Genomic DNA, 20,791 nt, shown 5'->3' on the forward strand with positions numbered 1-20,791 from the left:
AACAAAGAAGGAAACATGGGTTAAGAGACAAAAGTACAAGCTGATTACTGTTTCAGGGTAAGGGTATTTCTCAATGGAACACTGGTTCAGAGACAAAAGTACTATCTGACAACAGTGTCAGGGTAAGAGAATGTCTCGATAACTGAGAAGGGAACACAGGTTCAGAGATAAAAGTGCAATTTGATCACAGTTTCAGGGTAAAGGAATGTCTTGATAACAAAGAAGGAAACATGGGTTAAGACACAAAAGTACAAGCTGATTACTTTTTCAGGGTAAGGGAATGTCTCGATGAAACACTGTTTCAGAGACAGTGTACTATCTGATAACAGTGTCAGGGTAAGAGAATGTCTCGATAACTGAGATGGGAACACAGGTTCAGAGACAAAAGTACAATTTGATCACAGTTTCAGGATAAAGGAATAACTTGATAACTTAAAAGGAAACATGGGTTAAGAGACAAAAGTACAAGCTGATTACTGTTTCATGTAAGGGTATTTCTCAATGGAACACTGGTTCAGAGACAAAAGTACTATCTAATAACAGTGTCAGGGTAAGAGAATGTCTCGTCGTAACTGAGAAGGGAACACAGGTTCAGAGCCAAAAGCACAATTTGAGCACAGTTTAGGGTAAAGGAATGTCTTAATAACTGAAAAGGGAACAGAGGTTCAGAGACAAAAGTACAAGCTGATTACTGTTTCTGGGTAAGAGAATGCCTCGATAATTGAGAAGGGAACACAGGTTCAGAGACAAAAGCACAAATTGATCACAGTTTCAGGATGTGGGTATGTATTGATAACTGAGAAATGAACACAGGTTCAGTTACAAAAGTACAAACTTATCACAGTTGACAGGTAAACTTCATTAAGAAAATGACCATAAAAAATAATTCGGAAATTTTATTTTGCTTAACAAATCACTCGAATCAAGAACTTTCACTTAAATAAACAAACGTTTAACTTCTAACACTTATTAATTTGTACACACAGTAGAACTTCAATTATCCGAGCTCCTACTATCCGAATCGTTGATTATCCCAATCGGTTTCATAATTTCGGGGGGGGGGGGGGGGGGAAACCAAGACGGAAGTGTACTATGATTCACAAAACAATGATTCTATGTTTGCGCTATTTTCTCTGCAAAACTAGTCAAACAGTTTACTTGGACCGAGATACTTATCAATTAGCATTAAAAGCATTTAAAGTACGGAACGTACATTCTGTTCCAATATGTACAGTACTTATAAGTGTGCAAGTAAAAGTGTGGCACACTTTTCACATGATTAATTAAATGCTCTCTTTCTTTAAAAGTATCCCCCCCCCCCTATTTCAACATACTTTCAATAATTAATTAAAGTCTGACTCTTTATTTTGGAAAAATGGAATAGAGTTCGGTTCTAATTAATTCGGGTAGTTAAAGTTCTAGTGTATATGAAGTTATTAGAAAAATTTAGTCCAAATTGTCCCACACGTGACCTTGAAATCACCCTTAGGCATGTGTGTATACGTATAGGTAATTCTACAAAAGGGTTCAATATTTAACTTTGATTTTTACATTTAACTTAAAACGTTCAATATTTAACTTTGACAAAATTTAACTTTTTTCCTCCATTAAAAATAAAAATTTTCTGTAAAATATCATTAGTATGACCTGTCCCATAGCTATACTTCCTACATTAAAAAATATCCAGACAAAATCTGATTAGTGATTTCATTTTCTTATTCTGACAATCAAATGAATATATGTCTTAAGAGTATTTACCATCAAAAATACCAAAACAATGTTAAAACATCATCTCAAGAAACAAGTGTAAACATTGCTCCAAGGATTTTTAGTCATCCAGATGGCAAGAAATTAAACGTTTTTTCAACATAGAAGATTTGTTTCAAAAAGTGACAACGTTCCTAGAAAAGAATCTCATCACATTTGATACAAGTAGTATTTTGACGTTCTTCAAGCATTTTGTTTATAAATAACCATGTGTTCTTTATTTTCAGGTAAGTGGTCATATCCCTCCTCATTGGTATAGCTTCTAGAAAACCGGGAAAGTGCCAATTTAATTAAATTTTTGACGGTGTACAGTGATAAACCTTGCAATCCAAAGCTCTCAACATTACTTAAGCCAGAAAAAATTCAAAAGTAAATTTCTGAGACAAATTTTCATACTTTTTCCCCATTGGTATGTCTTTTTCTTAAGTCATTGATATGAATTTTATTGAAACACTAGAAAATCACCCGTCAAGACATGACGGTTGAAAATTGCTTCTACATTTGAACGAAGCAACTTCTTGTTTGGTGATATTTTGACAGTTGAAATTTTAACCCTATTTCCAGTAGATTAACCTTAAACTCCAGTAGATAGCGTTGATTCTTGACCACTTTTTCGTTTCTTCATTCCCCTGAATTGACAGAGTCTTAAGAGTAAAACAGTTAAGTTACCGGATCGAGTTCAGCCTTGTGACAATAAACCCTTTCCCAGCATGTTAAACAATACCAAAACATATTATCAAATTATCATGCCGTGGCACGAGTTTCATTGCTGATGACACCAGGAGCGTTACTCGATCATTCACTATTATATAAGTGAGGATGTGAATGACTCAAAGTTGAATGATGGAAGCGTAGGATTGTTGATAGGTACTTATGTTTGTAAAAACCAAGATTTAGAAGAATTTTAATTTTATGATTTTTTACAATAAATTAACAGATTAAATTATGTCATTCACATACCAGAGAAAAACACAATTACAAAAATACAATAAGATACAAACAATTAAGCTCTGATCACATTTGTATTGCGTAACATTCAAAATATTTTCTTAGTTTTCTTTCCAGATTTTTTGAATAAAATAAGTTTTTTGAAATAAATACACAGTACACTTTTTGGTTTTTGTAGAGTCATCATCATTTGAATGCAAAAAAGTTTTCTTTGTTTTCTCCTAATTATTCTGCGTAATGGCTCCTCACCATTTGAGGACCTAGTGTCCTCTCCTCAGGGACATGTAGTTTAGACACAAGATATTTAAAGAAGTTTTATTTTTAGTTCGGAAAGAGTGCGTCTCCAGAAATTTTGTTGTAGTAGGCAGGATAAGCATGACACTTTTGTATTCAAGTGAGCAGTAAGAAGGCACTCTGTGACGTCACTTTAGATTTTCTCTTTAACACATTTCATAGTTCGGTATTTTATTACTTTTGTTACTGTTGATGGAACAAGCTATCTCTCAAAAAATAATCAGCAAAACTTTTAAAAATAAAAAGGGCGTTCATAACAAATAACTGCGCTTTGTAACGGACTAATTTTATAACCTCAAATATTCAATTTTTGTAGGACAATGTTTTTTACTTTGCCTCTCCTTTTTGAATCAAGGTTACTACAACAAATTCAATGAAAAAATCTCAAATTAAAATTCACTTCATTTTTCCTTAAGGTCTCGTGTTTGTTTAAATCTAACCATTAAAACTGAAATTACTCAGAGCAAAGGACAAAATTTGCTGTCGATGAATGCAAGCATCAACACTTCAAACCAGGATTGTTGTTTTTGACAGTGAAACACAACAGATCAAATAAAGAATCAGAGAAATCAGTGAAGTGATTCAAGTCGAACCGTGTGCCATAAATTCAATGCTCAATTTTACAGTATGACAGAAATGAGGACAAGGACCGTGCTATACAATAGATACCAAAAAATCAAGAGAGAAAAAAGTTACATAGTTAAAATGAATGATTTTGAAGCGCGTTCAGTTTAGAGAGAAGCAATTCATCATTATAACTGATATTTCCCCCGGTATGCATTGAGGCATGAACTTGGACATTTCCTAAATACGTTTGCTGTTCTTGTTTATAAATTCCCTTTTAACAGCTGGTGTCGTACAAGTACACAAATTAGCTGGATCAACGGGAAAGGTTTGGAATGTTATGGGGTCATACAATTACCTTGTTCTTAACCCCTGGAAATATAATGACGTCTCGGATGTGTTGAAATTTCTGTTATGGCACATGAACTAAATGGTGTCTGGGAGATTTCAAAAAGTCTGCAATGACACATAAAATGAATGACGTCTCAAATTTTCTTCGAAGTCTTAGAGACATTAAAGTCTACACCGGAGCAAAAAAGGATTGACGTCTAAGGGACCTTACAGTTGAATCTAGCATATGAAATGATGCCCCATAAAATGAACGACGTCTCAAATTTACATCGAAGTCTTAGAGAAACTAAAGTCTACAGTGACACACGAAAGGAATGATGTCTAAGAGATATTAAAATGGAACCTGGCATAGAAATGAAAGAAGAATTGGAGACATTAAACTTTACAATGCCCTATAAAATGAATGACGTCTCAAAATTACATAGAAGTATTAGAGACATTAAAGTCTAGAGTGGCACATGAAAGGAATGACGTCTAAAAGACATCAAAGTTGAATCCGGCATATGAAATAAATGACGTCTTGGAGACATCAAATTTTACAATGGCACGTGAAATTAATGACGACTCTGGGAACTTCAGCGAACAATGGCAATTGAAACGAATGTAGTTTCTGAGACATAAGAGTTTTCCATGATATACCTATGAAATGAATGGCGTCATAGAAACGTTAGCCTGCAGTGGTAAAAATAAATGACATCTCGGAAACATCGAAGTATTAGAATAGTGTATGAGAAGACTTAATTTAACAAACGTCATTGTAAGTCAGTGGACTGTAAATATCGTAAATGTATCGTAACTATAAAAGATATAGCATGTTAAATGCTAAGGAGTTAATAGGTGACGTTTCCTGGAGGGCTTCGGTACTTTTCTGTAATGCAGATCAGAATAGTAATCAAGGGATTTTTTAACTTGCTAACAGATTTTCATCGCACTTTAATGTCAAAAAACACTTACTGCATAGACGAAGGAAGAAAAAGACTGCACTTAACTAAACTATTTTGTTGATGTTTCTAAACTTATGATTGAGTGTTTGCGTAGGTTCAGTGGTCTGTAGCACCAATCTCAATTTCTCTCTGAAGTAAGTAGTACTTAATTTTCAAGCCCATATAATGCATAATTATTTTAGTAAACAAATAGGCAGCGTTGTTTCATATAACGATGAAGACATGAAACCGCATATACTAAATATTGACTTTTGCTTCCATTTCCCCGTATTGTTTTCACCAGTTAGACAATTACTTTAAAAATTCAAAAATTTTCCCAAATGTTAATGGCTTGGCAATTTCTGAGTACAGTTCCCATTACTTGTAAGACACCTTGACTTCTAAAGCAACCATCATATGCATGATTTTTCAGCCAACTTTTCGATCAGACAATTTGATCCCTTGATGCTTCGTACTCACTGATGAGGGGAGATCAAACAAAAAAATTTCTTTCATACATCGTATAGTGTGAATTTGAAAATCGTTATTTAGGTCGACTTTTTTTGTCAAGTTCATAAGAACTTCTCACAATACCACTTACAGAAGATTCACGGCTTGACGCTCAAAAATGGAATAAAATCTTTTTCACATTCACGAGTTCAAAGCGTATTCAAGATGTTAAATACTTTTGCTGTATAAAATTAATCTTTCATGCCTCATATTGGTTTTTGGTTAGATCTTAAAGCATCCCTTGATTCAAAATAATTCGACTGAATTTGCACACGTTAAAACTTTTTCAGTAACTTAAACTGTCCATAACTTACGATACATGTATTTTTAATTCTTCTGTTACAAAATAAGAAACAATTATGTAGCAAAACTTTCAAAGATTGGTCAAACTGCAAGCAAATATTGATCAGCTCGTTACAGCATCTAGAGTTGTTTTGGTGTATCAGCCTAGAATAACTTTTACAGAACTAAATCCCATCCCCTCGCAAAGAAACTGAGTATAACTTCGCACTGATAGCTAAAAATAATTCAGCATACTGGCAACAGGTCTGCAAACAAGGCATGGCTTCACCTTGAAAAGTTAAAAGCTAATACTGGGTTGAGTCAAAAGTTTTTTCGTATTTTCACCTACAAAAGAAATGCGCAACGAGCCCCAGTTGGTGGAGGTGTCGATTGATGGTAATTTGGGAAGGAAAAAGTTCTGCTGATAATGCTTAGGTGCTAGAACTCGGCTGGTGTTGGATATCTTCCAGCAAAACTTCATCGACAACAGATCTTTGTTTCTCTTCAAGGGTCTTATCCAAATCCTTGAAACGCTTAAATCAATTTTGAGCAGTGCGCTCATTCACAAAACCTGGACTCTCAACTTCATTAATTTATTTTGCTGCTGCCCTTGCGTTAAGACCTTTTTTCCAGAGGAAACGCAAAATAACACGAATCGCTAGCTTGTCCTCCGCCATTTCAAGAGACTGCAACGTCTACACAGGTACGAGAAATCACAGGCAACTGATAAGGGTTGTCAAGGTCAAACTCCACTCTACCATTTTAGATCAGCTGCGCAGGAACTGCAATTTGCATGTGTTACATTCAGGCCTGCCAATCCAGACAGGCAAAATACGAAAAAACTTCTGACTCAACCTGGTATATTAAGCTACAAGTTACCTCCATTTTAGCTTTCGTTGTGAATATATGCTTAGCTTCTTTATGAGGTGATTTACCTTTAACTTCACTATGGCTACCCCAGACTGACGAGCCCAAACAAAGGAGAAACTTTAGTCTCTGGAATACCTGAAACGAGCAGCTCGGTATTTGCTTGCAACTCTGCCTTAGCTCTCGACATTGAGAGTCGAGTTGTAGCTTCGAACAAATTGGCAGTACGGTGCCCATCAAAATTTTCAATGACCTTTGAAACAAAAGTCTTACCGACTTTAACCACCAGTATGACGCTTCCATTTTTGGCTCTGTATGGTAGAAACCCGACGTAGTTCTGTCTGAAGACGTCGTGTACGATGCTATTGTCGTCTGAATCGTAGAACTTCTTCTTGAGGCGGAGCTTGTACGTGTTCTGCATGCTGCGGAAAGCTTTGTCCACGTCGTACTTCTTGCCTCGGAGGTAAGACAGCAGGCACGAGTCGTCAGTCCTGACGTAGAAGTTCTTTTCGGCTATGGAGGGAAAAGAAGACTTGGATGATACGGACATGAATAAAAATAAGCAATGTGATCCAGTAATTCAAAGACTCATAATCTAAGATCTCTTTGCAAAATTTTAACGTCAATCTGTTTTTAAAACAAAACACATTTTTTATGCATAACTAGCTGTGTTGTCCGGTGTTTCAAGGTCTACTTCGAAAATAAAACTTGTGTCAAGTGACACAAATTCTTCAATCAGTGTAAAATTTCCCTTCAGCGTATAGGTAAGAGCAATTTCATGACTCAAAGTTTAGACCTCGATGATTTTTTTCAAAACGCCAAAAATTCAGTCATTGTTATTAATAGGCATAAACATTTTGTTTCACGGATCACCTCCTCCCTCCCGTCATAGGAGGTGAAAAATTCCCTATGTGGATCTGGATATCAAAGGTCCAACATAAACTGGATTTGTATAACGCCCCCCTCCCTTATAGGGAGATAAAATCCTCCCTATGCGAATTCCTGAGCATCAAAGGACCTCATCGCCAAACATTGCTAAAATCCGGCGTAAACTAAGAATCATTTTTATACATACAGATTATTATTATTTTTATTAGAAGAGGCCTCAAGTAGGGTAAACTTGCGACGCCATCCTTGATTTTATGTGTGCTTTTTCAGTTATCGCGCGCTTTTTTCAGTCCTTATCATAAGTCAAAAACTATTTTCGAGTAAAAGCATTAATTAAAAAAATAAAGAGCATAAAATTAGCTTTAAAAGGTGCTTTCATTTTTATTGTAGTTATTAGAGGGGCAGATATATTTAATTTCAAACTTCGTGAATTTTGATCGTGAGCCCAAGCTAAAAAGAAAGTGATTTGTACGACTTTTGCAGAGTCCCAAAAACTAAAGGGGGGGGGGGGGGGGGTGGAATCATTTTTTAAAAAATAAATTCCCGAACTTTCAAATTAACTATATAATTACCCCTTTAAAGCTATAGCGAAAGCACCCTTTTAACCGTAATTTTATGCTCTTAAAATTATCGATGGATGATTTTTCTCGTAAGATAAATAGTTTATGAAATATGAAACAAAAGCATCTAAAATTCGAAATGGCGGCTCCAATTTCCCTTACTTCTGGTCATTTCTTGATAAGCAACCCAGCAGAAGCATATTTGTCTAATCAGAACTACGAATCAAAATAGTGTTTTGCTTGAAAAATAGATAGGGGTAGAAATTTTCTATGGAATTTTGTACTATTATACACTATTAAATCGCGTTCTTCTAATATCAAAAAATACAGAAGACACTGAGTAAAATCAGTAAATTAGAAGTGAACTTTGAATGAATTTCAATTAAAAAAACTTAATAATCGGTACTAGACTACTAAATCATTAAAATTTTTCTCTCTGAATTCTGAATTCCAAATTTCTACATTTTTCGTTGGCATTCATTTTGTCTAGGTAATGTGCATACTGGATTCCTTAATCGTTAACTCTTAAATGCACACTTTTTAAAAACATTAAAAAATATATTCTTTGGCTTTAAACTGTTCAAATCATGCGAAAAATACTTTCAAAAAAAAAAATCAATATTTATGTATGGTTTATGTTCTAATAAACCAATTAGCAACAACGGGCTTTGACTGAAAAAATGACAACTAATTTACCATCAAATGTCCCAGAACATTGATAAAAAATGTAAAAAAAATGCCTTACTATTTAAGTAATAGAAAACTTTATTTGCCACAGAATTAAAAGAACGCACTAAAAAAAAGAAAAAGTCCTACACTTGCGAATGTCGAAAAAAAAAAAAAAATCCATTTTTATTTTCCACCAGATCTGTGATTTTACAAGTTTAAAATGCAGTTAATAGCATCTTCTGTGAGCATTGTTTTGGTTTTAGGAAAATACAGAACTTCAATTTGTTCTTATAGTGTTTAAAAAGTAACTTGGGCATGCATTTAGAAGTTGATGTTTAAAAGTTTTTTTTCTCCTTCAATTGAGGCAGTGAGAAGCAAAGGGATTGTCAGTGGACATTTTCATGTTTTGAGTAAAACGCATTTAAAGATAAGGTCCTAGGTAGGTTTTCATTGAAACGTTTTTCTAAACCATGCCGTAGAATAGAACCTACCAGGGCTACTAGTAGCAAAGACCTTGTACTGGTTACCTCCAAATTTTTTAATTTTGGACTTGCATCCCTTCGCTTCTCACTGCCTCTATTGATTCTGTCACCTATTCTGTCACCTAATTTCTTCAATGCTTGATTTTGCTGACCTAAATTTTTTAGGCACCGAAAAATTAGATATTATTATACGTATTCATTTCCGTTACATTAATTTCCATAACTGCAATAATATTTAAAACCATTTCATTCTTTATTATGAAAGGATTCCGGGCTGTTGTGCCGTGGTCTGAGTGTATACCACGGCACAACAACCCGGAATCCTTTCATAATATTGACACCGGCCGTGAAAGCCTTCACTCTTACATTTCATTCTTTGTTTTACAGTTTTTATTTGATAGATGATTGGATATTTGTTGATTTTATTAATTTGATTTCTTTAGATTACGAAAAAAAATTCAATTAATATCCATAATTATAACAACATTTTAAATAAGTATTTTGATTGATTGATTATTGATTCCACTAAATAATTTTTCGATTATTGGATTTTAAGAAATCTATTCTTTAGATATCAAGAATGCGAAGAATATGATATAATTACTCTTTTCTATTTATTTATTTATTTTTTGGCAAATTTCGCATAGTTCGCAAATTATGTAAAACGTTGAACTCAAAGTTGACACAAACTCAAACATTGAATAGTTGTGATTACTCGTTTTTGGCCAAAAGTAATTCTTCCATGCTTTTTTTTTCTATCCAAAAACATTAATGAATCATTTTACTATTAATTATAATTTAATCAGGAATTAAGTTATAATAGCCAATAAAACAATAGATAATCACATTTCTGACAAAACTAATCGGGTTAAAAATCAATTTGTTCACGGATAATATCGAAAACTCGCATATTAAAATTACTTAAGGAATTAGCTTTAAACACTTATTAGCACTAACCTTAGCGGAAGTAGTTTATTTCCACAGTCTAATGCGTTTTGCTTCTTATTAAGGGAAAAAAAGGATTCGTTGGAAATAAGAGCTAATTCTTTTGCAGATTTCATAATTTATTTTATTTCTTGGTTGTCATTCTCTAACTCAGATGTTATTGATTGGGGATCCCTATCGAGTCGATTCTCAAAGAAATAACTGAGCACAGCTAACAAAAATTAAAGAAGAGAATGGACTTAGTTTTTTATGAAAAAAATATTCAAATTAACTTGAGTTTGCTAGAATGCAACGCGGAGGACCATAATCTGTTTTTTAAATAGCCGTTACAAACAGAAAACGCCCCTATTCATAAGATAAAACTAAGGGGTTGAAGCGGATCCCTACACTTAAAAGCTCAGAAAAATTTTAAGGTAGATACAATGGAGTACAGTAGAACCGGTTTATCCGGCTCTTGTTTATTCGGATCTCTAGATTATCTGGATCAAATTTTGTAACTTTTACACAGATCATTGAAAATTATGATAGTAAAGAACCTGACTATAAGCACGCCGAACATTCAATTTTCATTTTAGTTAATTGTTCGGCTCCTGCATAGTGTGTACAATGAATTATGGCTTAATACAAATACCACAGCAACTGAACTAATGATAAATAGATTGATCATACTTTATTCTAACAACCAACGAGTTTGAACTAGAAGACAGTGGATCAAGTTCTTTGTTATAAATTATGTGAAAAATGTTTTGATATTTTTTTCTATTAGTTAAACAGTTCATGTTTTTTTAGCTGCAAGTTAGGTTTTTTTTTTTGTCTGAGTGTGCTTTTTGAAAGACTTGCTTTGCTTTGCTTATTACTCATACCAGCAGGATCACCCGAATTGCCTATTTTTTAATTCTACATTGCACCAGGCAACCGTGATCTAATCTGCTGGGAAGAGGTGATATGGTTGAAGCTGTAGCAAACTTGCTTACTTGAGTTTTTTAACAATAAATAAATAAATAAATAAATAAATAAATAAATAAAATAAATTAAAAAAAAGCTGCCCGTCCGTACATATCATTTCTGAAAATTTTCCCGACTGCTTAATATGCTGGCCAACTGCGATGTAGAGCAGCGGTTCCTAACCTTTTTTGCCTTGCGAATCCCTTCCAAAATCTGTACGAATTAACGAACCCCTTGTGCTCTAAGTACTATGTGGCAAGCCCCCCTACCCCCCACACAGTGGGAGGAGGGGATTTTTTTTGCTTGAGAAAAAAAATAATTAAAAAATTTTGAAGTACAAACATTGCCACAAGCTAAAATGATTGTTAAAAAATATAAAAAACAAATTCAACGGAATAAGCCCAGTGATAATACTTTGAGTTTCCGACCACTTTGAAAAAATTCTTAATTTAATGGTTGTGGGACAAAGAATATCAAAGTTTGAACCAAATGTCTTGTCTGACACTTTCAGTCTTACGTTAGGTTCAGCACACATCTCTTTTCTTGTCACAACAGTACATAAATTCGTAACGCTACATCAGCCAATCAAAAAAGGATCTTCAAAAATACCTTTTTGAGAAAATGTCTCAGATTAACTAGATGAACTTATGTCTTTCAGTAAAACCTAGTTGTTTGATAAGAATACACTGTGTACATCGTTTGAGTGCAGAAGATTTTTCTTTTCCTTATGCTAAAATGCGTAATAGTTATTTTTTATTTAATTTTACTTTTGAAAAGTAACAGAATCGTCTGCAATTTACTCTAATAATTACATAAACGGCAAATTTTACCAACAAAAATATTTTTATGCTCACTTATTACAAGAGAGTTTTTTTTGCGCAAATTTCATATTCCTTTTTTACATAGACGCAAAAGTTTCATTTTTTAGCCTACTTTCCCAGTAAAAGTCAGAAAAAGAAGAAAAAAGCATGAAAGAAGGCTTAATGCATCTTAAAAATATCGCAAAAAAAAAAAGGCAAAAATAAATAAAATAATTAAATAAATATCGAAAAATTAAAAATTGGAAAGTAGTTGATTTGAACAGTTTTCCGTCCAATTTTGAACAGTTCGAATCCCTTAACATTAGCGCCTACGGGGAAACTGAAAGTCAATATAGATTCCGTACTTGAAGGCGGGTTTTTTTCAAACAAATTTTGTTGGAAATAGCTCTTGACGCCAAACTTCAGACTCCGAGAATTTACGGGCACCTGACTCCGACTCCTGTGCCCGACAATTAATCGGACTCCGATTCCCGACTTCGACTCTGACTTCGTAGCTTTGGCAAAAATTTATACACGGAGGAGAAATGACTGACTCCGATTCTTGGACATTCGTCTCCGACTCCTTTATCCCAAAATGAGATTGACTCCGCAGCTATGGTTTTAGCTGTGAAATAATTATTGTTGATATGACTTGTTTTTATTTTCACGCTAAAGTTTTAATTTAAGTATTCAGTTTTTGGTGAATAAACTCGAAGTCATTTATGTTTCTAAATAAAGATATGCGCAGAGGATTTTTTTTTTTTTTTTGACAATGAAAAGTATTTCTTTAAGTTGACATTTTATTGTTTTTATTTATTTTGGTAAGTGCATTAATTCATTTAAAAAATTATTTTTGGCAACAGGTGAAAAAGAAACGATTTTTTTTTGATATGATGTATTTATTTTAATGAGCTTATTAATTTTAATTATTATTTTTTCGTTTTGAAAGCTGTTTAAGAATTTTTTTTTAATGGAAAAAAGTGTATTAGCTGCTTTGTTTAAAAGGTGCTGCTAGAAAGTAGTATGGGTATACGGGAAGTAAGCTAGTATAGTTCTTGACGGAACTTCTTGTTAATTCAATAATTTTTTTAAGACGTACCTCATTATAGCAAAAAACACACTGTAAAAACGATTCAGAAACGTGCCTGGAATATAACTGGCAGCTGATGTGCCCAATTTTTTCCAGTAACATATCTCGCAAAAACCAGTAACGTTTTCCGCTGAAATTCAGTAACTTTTCTGAAATTCCTATGCTAGCCTCTTGAAATGTACAGAAATCTCTGCATTTAAAGCCATTCGTGTCTCTGGATTTTCAGAACAAACCTAAGGAGGTATAATACAATAGCTTGGCACCTTTTTGCGTTTCCAGGAAAGCTCCAAAAGCAGTATTTTTTTCACAACAGTGAAAAGCCTGCATTCGTGCGACTTATAGCAATTTAGGAAACTTTTTAACAATGATACTTGATTTTTTCAGGAAGTGGATGAAAACCATTGAAATCCCGAAACGTTACACGGAAATACTCAGTAACGTTTCGGGATTTTTTTTATAGTGCAGTGCCATTGCGCTTATTGTGTCACTCGCATTTTCGGCGAAGCACAAGAGAAGCGTAATAGCTCTTTGTCACTTCGCCGCACTCAAATGGTCAAGAAACGAAACATAGAAAATGAAGTAAAGATTAGTAAAGGCTCTCATATGCTGCATATAATGCTTCCATTAAGTTCAATCAAATTTTTCCCATCAAACGAAAAAACTGAAGCATTCACATGCACTCATCCTAACACAGTGCGTTCAAAAATTGAATGTTTTCGGTACAGGCTCAATTCTATTATGCTCAACGAAAACGGTAAACACCCGTGCCTTGTAGTGACGAATTTAATTCCTTAAATTTACAAAATGGAATGTCAGCAAGTGTTCTACCATTCGTATCCAAAAAGTATCGAATGTCAACAGACAAATGAATAAATGATGAACAAAAAACGCTTGAACTTGAGACTCCATCTCAAACAGGCATGTTAAATTTCCGCCATTACAGTATTATTTTCGTTAACCCCTTTTGTACTTCTCGCGAACCCCCAGGGGCTCGCGAACCACCAGTTGGAAAACGATGCTGTAGAGCAATGGTTCCCAATCTGGGGCCGATTTGGCTCCTAAAGAAAGCAATAAATTCCTGAGAAGCGATAAGGGGGCGATTAGAATGAAAAAAAAAATGAAAATAATGAAATGTCCGAGAAAATCGAAATTAAAAACATGAACCATAAGGACGTATTTTCAATTATATAAGAACAAGTTTATGAATTTTCAAAAAAAATTTAAACTGAAAGGGTCGGCGTTTCTAATTACCCCAGATTTTAATTAAAAAAATAGTTTCATAAAAAATATACTTCTGTTTTTGGAAAGTACTTTTTCAAATACCTATCAATTCGTTTTGTAGAAAAAAGGATAACAAATGTAAAAAAGGACTCTTTGTGCGCATTTTTTTTACATTTTAGTTTAAGAGTGATTGTAATAAATTGCTTTTAATGTTTCACAAACATACACGCTTAACTACCGATAAATCCACCCAGTATTCTTTAATTTAGAGCATTTTGACGAATGAAAATATTTCTTAATTTTCTGGGTTGGAAAGTGACACCAGACGACTAATTTGTTTCAATGCACTTCAAACAACTTGACAACCTTTAAAGTATGTCTTTGATAAACCTGTTTCACATGAGTCAATTGAATAGTCTCTGGAACTCCATTTCAAAGCACGTGCGCATTTTTCCTTTCTTTCATCTGTTGATTTAAATGATTGAGAAATTTGCTCTCAGCTGTCATGTTTTCAATGGGTTCTATTTACAAATGGGATAGCTACTGACAAATAGAAAGACGGATGGATCAGTTAGCATGGATAGAGTGAAAGTTATATCTTTTTAGTAACAGTCTCTTTCTCCGTATCATAACTGGATTTGACGCATTGTACGTTCTCGTGTTCACTTCCACGCAATTGATCTTTATCGCACGTTCCGCGAATTGATACGAAAGGGTGATCCATCAAGGAAAGGTTAGGGGAGAAAATTCTGATTTTAAAAGATTTTATTCCTGACGTATTGCATCAACAAAGTGTTTTTTTACGCAATCTGGTGGACGGCTGAAGAAATTTTTCAATGCAAGACAATTCTACCGCAAATTTCAATGAAATATTTTCGCGATCTTTCTGTGTTTGTCCCTTACAGCAGGAATTAAAACGGAGGGAGTAAGTCCATCCATTGGCTTAGCAAAAGCTGACCCAAAGACCTCAAGTCCCGCGACTCAGCAACGACGAATGGTTGGCACGTTTTGCGTGAAACAAGCGGAAGAAATCTGATTACTTCCAATGCTTTGCTTTAAAATCTGTCACGTGACTTGGGGTCTTGGTTTCATGAATGAAAGTCTTCACTCATTTTGCCTCTTCTCAATGGTTTGTTCTTAAATCTATGTTATTTAATTCACGTGTCGAACCTGGCTTCAGTTGGTTGATTTTATAATAATACGCAGAAAATCGTCCGTGTCAATGTCGCTTGATTATGCGACATGTTAAAGATCAAGTCACTGTTTGTTATTGGCTCAGATACTGTTGGGAAGTAATTCAAATTCTTGCGCAGTTTCGCATCGTGAGAGCTCAGGTGCCTCCATCTAGTCTTGAGCTGAGTTTGAGCTGAGTGCAAACATTCTCAAAAGCCAACGCAATTCACCGCTAGTGGTTCTAAACAAATGAATGTATGCCAATCTTCGGGAATGCACTAGGTCAGACAATGGTGAGGAGCTAATATGCAGCCTCACAACACAAAAAGTTAATTTCTGAGTTTTGCAACTAATTGACTGTCATTTTCTCTCAACAAATGACTTCCCCAGGAGCCCGTGCTGAATTTAGAAATCTATCGCTGTTGGTGCGAAGCAATAAGTACACAGCAGACACCAACGTATTTTACAGCAGCCGTAGCTGGTGTGAAACTTTGAGCAGGAATTAAAATGGAAGCAGCAAGTCCAATCATTGGCTAAGCAAAAGCTTGGGGAAAGAGCTCAAGTCACGTGACTCAACAACGACGAATGGTTGACACGTTTTGCGTGCACTGTAAAAACGATTCAGAAACGTTCCTGGAAAATAATAGGCAGCTGATGTGCCCAATTTCAGCCAGTAACATATCTTACAAAACCAGGATCGTTTTCCGATAAAAGTCAGTAACCTTTCTGAAATATTAAGAAATCTCCCCTATTAAAGCCTGACGTAAACCTTCTAGAAAAATTAAATGGGTTTAATTTATTTGATTAGAACCTTCCTGATTTACCAAGAAAGCTCCAGAAATATTAGAGCAACCATGGCCAAGCTACGCGAAAATTGCAAGCACGAACCAAGCAGATTCCTTGCCTGCACTTCCTGCCTCGCAAGGCTATCCAGTGACTTATTTGCTTCCATTGGAAGCTTAGTCAATCCGGACGGGCCATAAACAATCTAAAGCCGATACACTTAATAAACACGCTCCATCAATATTTAAACTGATAGCGAAAAATATTTTCCACACCAGTGCAAGGTTTGCATTCGTGCATCTTTTAGGAATTCAGGAAACTTTTTTGCGAAGATACTTGATTTTTTGGGGAAATAGGTGAAAACCTCTGAAATCACGAAACGTTCCACGGAAATAATCAGTAACGTTTCGGAATTTTTTTACAGTGTGAAACTGGAGAAGGAAACCTGATTTCTTCCAATGCTTTTCTTTAAAATGTATCACGTGACTTTGGGGTCTTTCCTTCACGAATGAAAGTCTTCACGTCCTCCATTTTATCTCTTCTCAATGGTGTGAAACCAGCATTGGTGAGAACTGATAAATGATTTGACTGAAATCTACTGATTGACTGAAAATCTGCAAGTCATGTTACTGATTTGATGTCATTTATTCTATCGTTATAATGAGTTTCTCTAGGATATCACACTGATAACGGTAGGCTATTCCTGCTGGAGCAAACTTACAGCCGCAGTTCAACGACGTAGATGACATGAATGTATTTCTCAACGAATCATAAACGAAGCACAATGGGGTCGTTTCCGAAATTTTAAAAGTATTATTTTCTGAAAGAGCATGCTTAAAAACATAGTATTTGACCATTTCTAGAATAATTTAACAAAGTTTAATATTTTTTAACAATTATTTATATCGGTGCGCAGATTCAATCTCATTTTTTACGCTTCTGCGCATGATATCACAAGTGATGAAAGGCCATTTACTGATGCCTTTAGCGCAGAGCGCACTATTTAATTAGCTTCTTTACTCACATGTACTGGCAACGATATGGTTGATAGCAAGCGTAGAGCGAAATATTTAATTCGCTTCTTAATTATCAAATCAGGAAATGCAGTAGACAGCAAGCGCGCCAGTGTATTAGCGCGCCAAAATTCATCACTTATGACGTCATAAAGACCACGCCTTGTTTGAAAAATCGGATATTTAAAAAAATTGATCGTTTTGAAAATTAAAGTTTTTTTTTCGCTCCATGTTATTTTCTTGCTCATTCTATCAACTTCAGTGACTAAAAGGAGATATTTTGACGGATGAAAACAATCCCATTGACTAAAAGTTTGTTTCAGTTGTCTTAAGCAAAAAATCTTTTTGCCTAGAAAGCATACTGCGTTTTATAAAAGTTTTTAAATGGTTGTGAACGTTATGGCAACCATTGTATAAAGTTTATAATAAAACGTTTAAACGTTACATGTGCTACTCGGCTAGAGAGATCAAAGGCTGATAAAATAAAGGAGTTTTATGTACCGTTTTAGTCGTGTGCCACTATACTTCATGATATTTTCAAGGAAGCTTTACAAGTTGGTCAGAGCATTATCAAATTTAAACCTACCGCGAAGAAACTTCACATGTTACCTAAGTTCGAATGCAAAAATGCCTTCTGTACACGTACACATAATTTACAAGCACTCATGCACTTTAACGTAATGTTTGAAGGTTTATCTTATTTTATGTCTTCTCTTTCTATCAATTTGCCTGTTTATAGTCAGTCCGTACAAATTTATTTCAGAGAGCATATTTTCCACATTCTGTTTCACGTTCACTCATTTAGTATCGTTGACGTTAATTTTTTTTTGCTAGTTTTTAACCTATTAATGTTCAATGCTGGAAAATTTTCTGTTCCTTCGTTCCATTAACAAATAGTACGTTATTATGTAACTCATGTACTTTTCAGTTGATTTGTACAGTAATTAATGCTAAAAAATAATTTATTTCGTCTTTTTAGTACACAATTGATTTATGCATTGATGTCTTTTTGTACACTAAGTGTCGAAAAGAAAAAAAAAAAGTCGCGGTCGAATTTCAAACTTTCCAATTTTGGAAGAAGGTGATTCGATGAGTATTACAGATATTTGCATAAATTTTCGCTCGATGCAAGCTTAAAATGTGGGCGTTGCACTAGAAGACTTTAATTCGAAGTAAGCATGGCTGGAATCGGTAGCTGTGTTCAAGGAAGTGTTGTAACAGAGTTCAAAAAGGGGCAATTGTTGGCCTGTACCAAAGTGGGACAAAATGCAAAGACATAGTTGAAATTAGTGGTATAGGATTGCGAACTGTTCAACGCATTATTAAAAGATGGAAAGATGGCGGAGAAGCTACCTGTTAGCGACATCTTTGTGGTCGTAAATCCATTCTGGACGAACGTGACCGGCGTTCTCTGAAGCGATTAGTGAAGAAAAATCGCAAGAAATCGACCATTCAACTCACAGCACTCTTCAACGAGGGAAGTAAAACAAGTTCCAAGCGCACAATGCGACGAGAACTTCAAAAATCAGAACTAAGAAGCTGTGTTGCGTAAGGCAATCACTTGTGAGTGCCATTAATGTAAGAAAGAGACTGCAATTTACAAAAGATCATAAAAATTGGACTGTTAATGATTGGGGAAAGGTCATGTGGTCCGATGAGTCAAGATTTACGCTCTTTCAAAATGACGAACGCGTCAGGGTTCGAAGAGAGCCACACGAAGCAATGGACCTTACATGTCGCGTTCCCACTGTGCACTCTTTCGGAGGCAGTGTAATGATCTGGGGTTGTTTCTGTTCATCTGGACAAGGCTCGGCTGCATTGTGCACCAACCAAATGAAGTTTGCACAGTACCTTAACATCTTGGACGATCATGTTGTGCCATCTATGGACTTTTATTTTCCTGACGGTAGTGGTGTATTCCAAAACGATAACACCAGAGCACACCGGGCTACAGTTGTTAAATCTTGGTTCGATGAGCACGATGCATCATTTCAACACATGATTTGGCCACCACAAAGCCCAGACCTCAATCCAATCGAGAATCTGTATGATGTACTCGAAAAGGATTTAAGATCAGACACCACACTTCCTTCATCTATCGAACGTTTAGGAGACCTCTTGAAGGAATTGTAGGCGAAAATAAAAATGGATACTCTACAAAAGCTCACTGAAGCAATGCCACGGCGTATGAAAGCTGTAATATGCACAAAAGGTGGTCCAACCAAATATTAAGGCATGCGACTTTTTTTTGGACACGTAGTGTATATAACGAGAAGAATAATTGCAGTATTTTTTCTTATTTTCAAGAGTGAGAAATTAAACAGCAAATGAACCTGTCGTTAAGCTATTGATGCTGATCAAGCAGCAAACTTGTCAAATAATGTTTATTGTTTTCAAAATGTCTGGCGAAGGATAACATTGTGAATGGTTTTCTTTTGAAATGGTTTAAAACAGTAGTTTTCATTACCTTTCAAAATATTTGCCAAACACTTCTCTTACTACCACAATGAAACAGACAGTTCAGGTTCATACCATGTTTTTCTTTCTTTCTCTTTGTTAAAAAATATATAATAAAAGCTATGTTGCTGAGTTGCTTTTGAGGTAGGCGGAGCATATGAAAAAATTAGGTGACGAAATGATTTGTTACTACAAGATATTACCAACGTATACAATTATCTAAGTCAATTCCAAGATAATGTGCACTCTACGCTGTGATGTTTATTTCTACGACATACAGATACAAATACATTAACCGTCTTTAAAATTAATCAAATCAAGAGATAGATTCGCGAATGCCAGATCAGTTAGCTATCATTATCGTATCTTAATATGTTTGGTACGTTTAAAGAATGGTCAGAAGAGAGACATTTTTAAAGTTTGTTTTTCGAATTTTCTTGAAAAAAAGTAGAGTGCAGAACCATCTTTTAGGGGGGACCAGGAGGGGCAATTACCCCTTGACTTTGAGGAAACAACGTACTTCATTCATAGCATTTATTATGATTAAAACATTTCTGAGAGCGTGAATTCTGTGGGATTCTGATGTATAATATATTTTGAGTATGTAAATTTGAACCCCTCTTTGGAAAAGTTAAAGGGTGAGCCTGGTAGGATGTTGAATTAATTTAAAAATAAAGATGTTAAGTATATTTTAATTGAATAATTTCGTTAAAACAAACCATATGAGGCAGTGAGAAGCAAAGGGATGTAAATCGTAAAATTTAAAATTTCGAGATAATCAGTACAAATGGTAGATGAACCTTTCCTCTTTCTTGGGGCAAAAGGTAGTACTAGTAGCATTAGTTGGTTCTGCTGTATACCATGATTTAGAAAAAAAAAATTCAATGGAAGTCTACCTAGGACCTTATCTTTAAATCCATTTTACTCAAAACTTGAAAATGTCCACTTACATCCCTTTGCTTCTCACTGCTTCATATAACAAACGAGTTTAGGTTAAGCAGCGACTACTAAGGAACGATTTTTTAAAATTAAATATTCTCCTACAAAAGTAGCTTAGTATATTGTGGTGGATGAAAATCTTAAAATGGGTACTTTTTTGAACTAACTACCAATGATTCATTTCTAGTGGACTGCGGTTAACCGATATGCTGCTGACGTCATATTGAAGTAATCACTGAAGCTTTTACTTAATACAATTTAAAACTGCAATACCTTCCAATGGCCTTGTAAATCGTAAAACAGTTCATGATAAATAAAAA

At 34.8% G+C, this 20,791-nt stretch overlaps 1 protein-coding gene across 1 annotated transcript in view; it reads right to left on the reverse strand.

Moving 5' to 3' along the window:
• LOC129227927 (retinaldehyde-binding protein 1-like) overlaps nucleotides 1-20,791 on the reverse strand; it is a 62,470-nt gene that overhangs the window by 32,551 nt on the left and 9,128 nt on the right. Inside the window, exon 2 of the mRNA XM_054862548.1 lies at nucleotides 6,780-7,019. Within this exon, the coding sequence (XP_054718523.1) occupies nucleotides 6,780-7,019 (240 nt within the window). The remainder of the gene's footprint in view (nucleotides 1-6,779; nucleotides 7,020-20,791) is intronic.

This window comes from Uloborus diversus, chromosome 8, assembly GCF_026930045.1.
Source record: "Uloborus diversus isolate 005 chromosome 8, Udiv.v.3.1, whole genome shotgun sequence".
NCBI lineage: Eukaryota > Metazoa > Arthropoda > Arachnida > Araneae > Uloboridae > Uloborus > Uloborus diversus.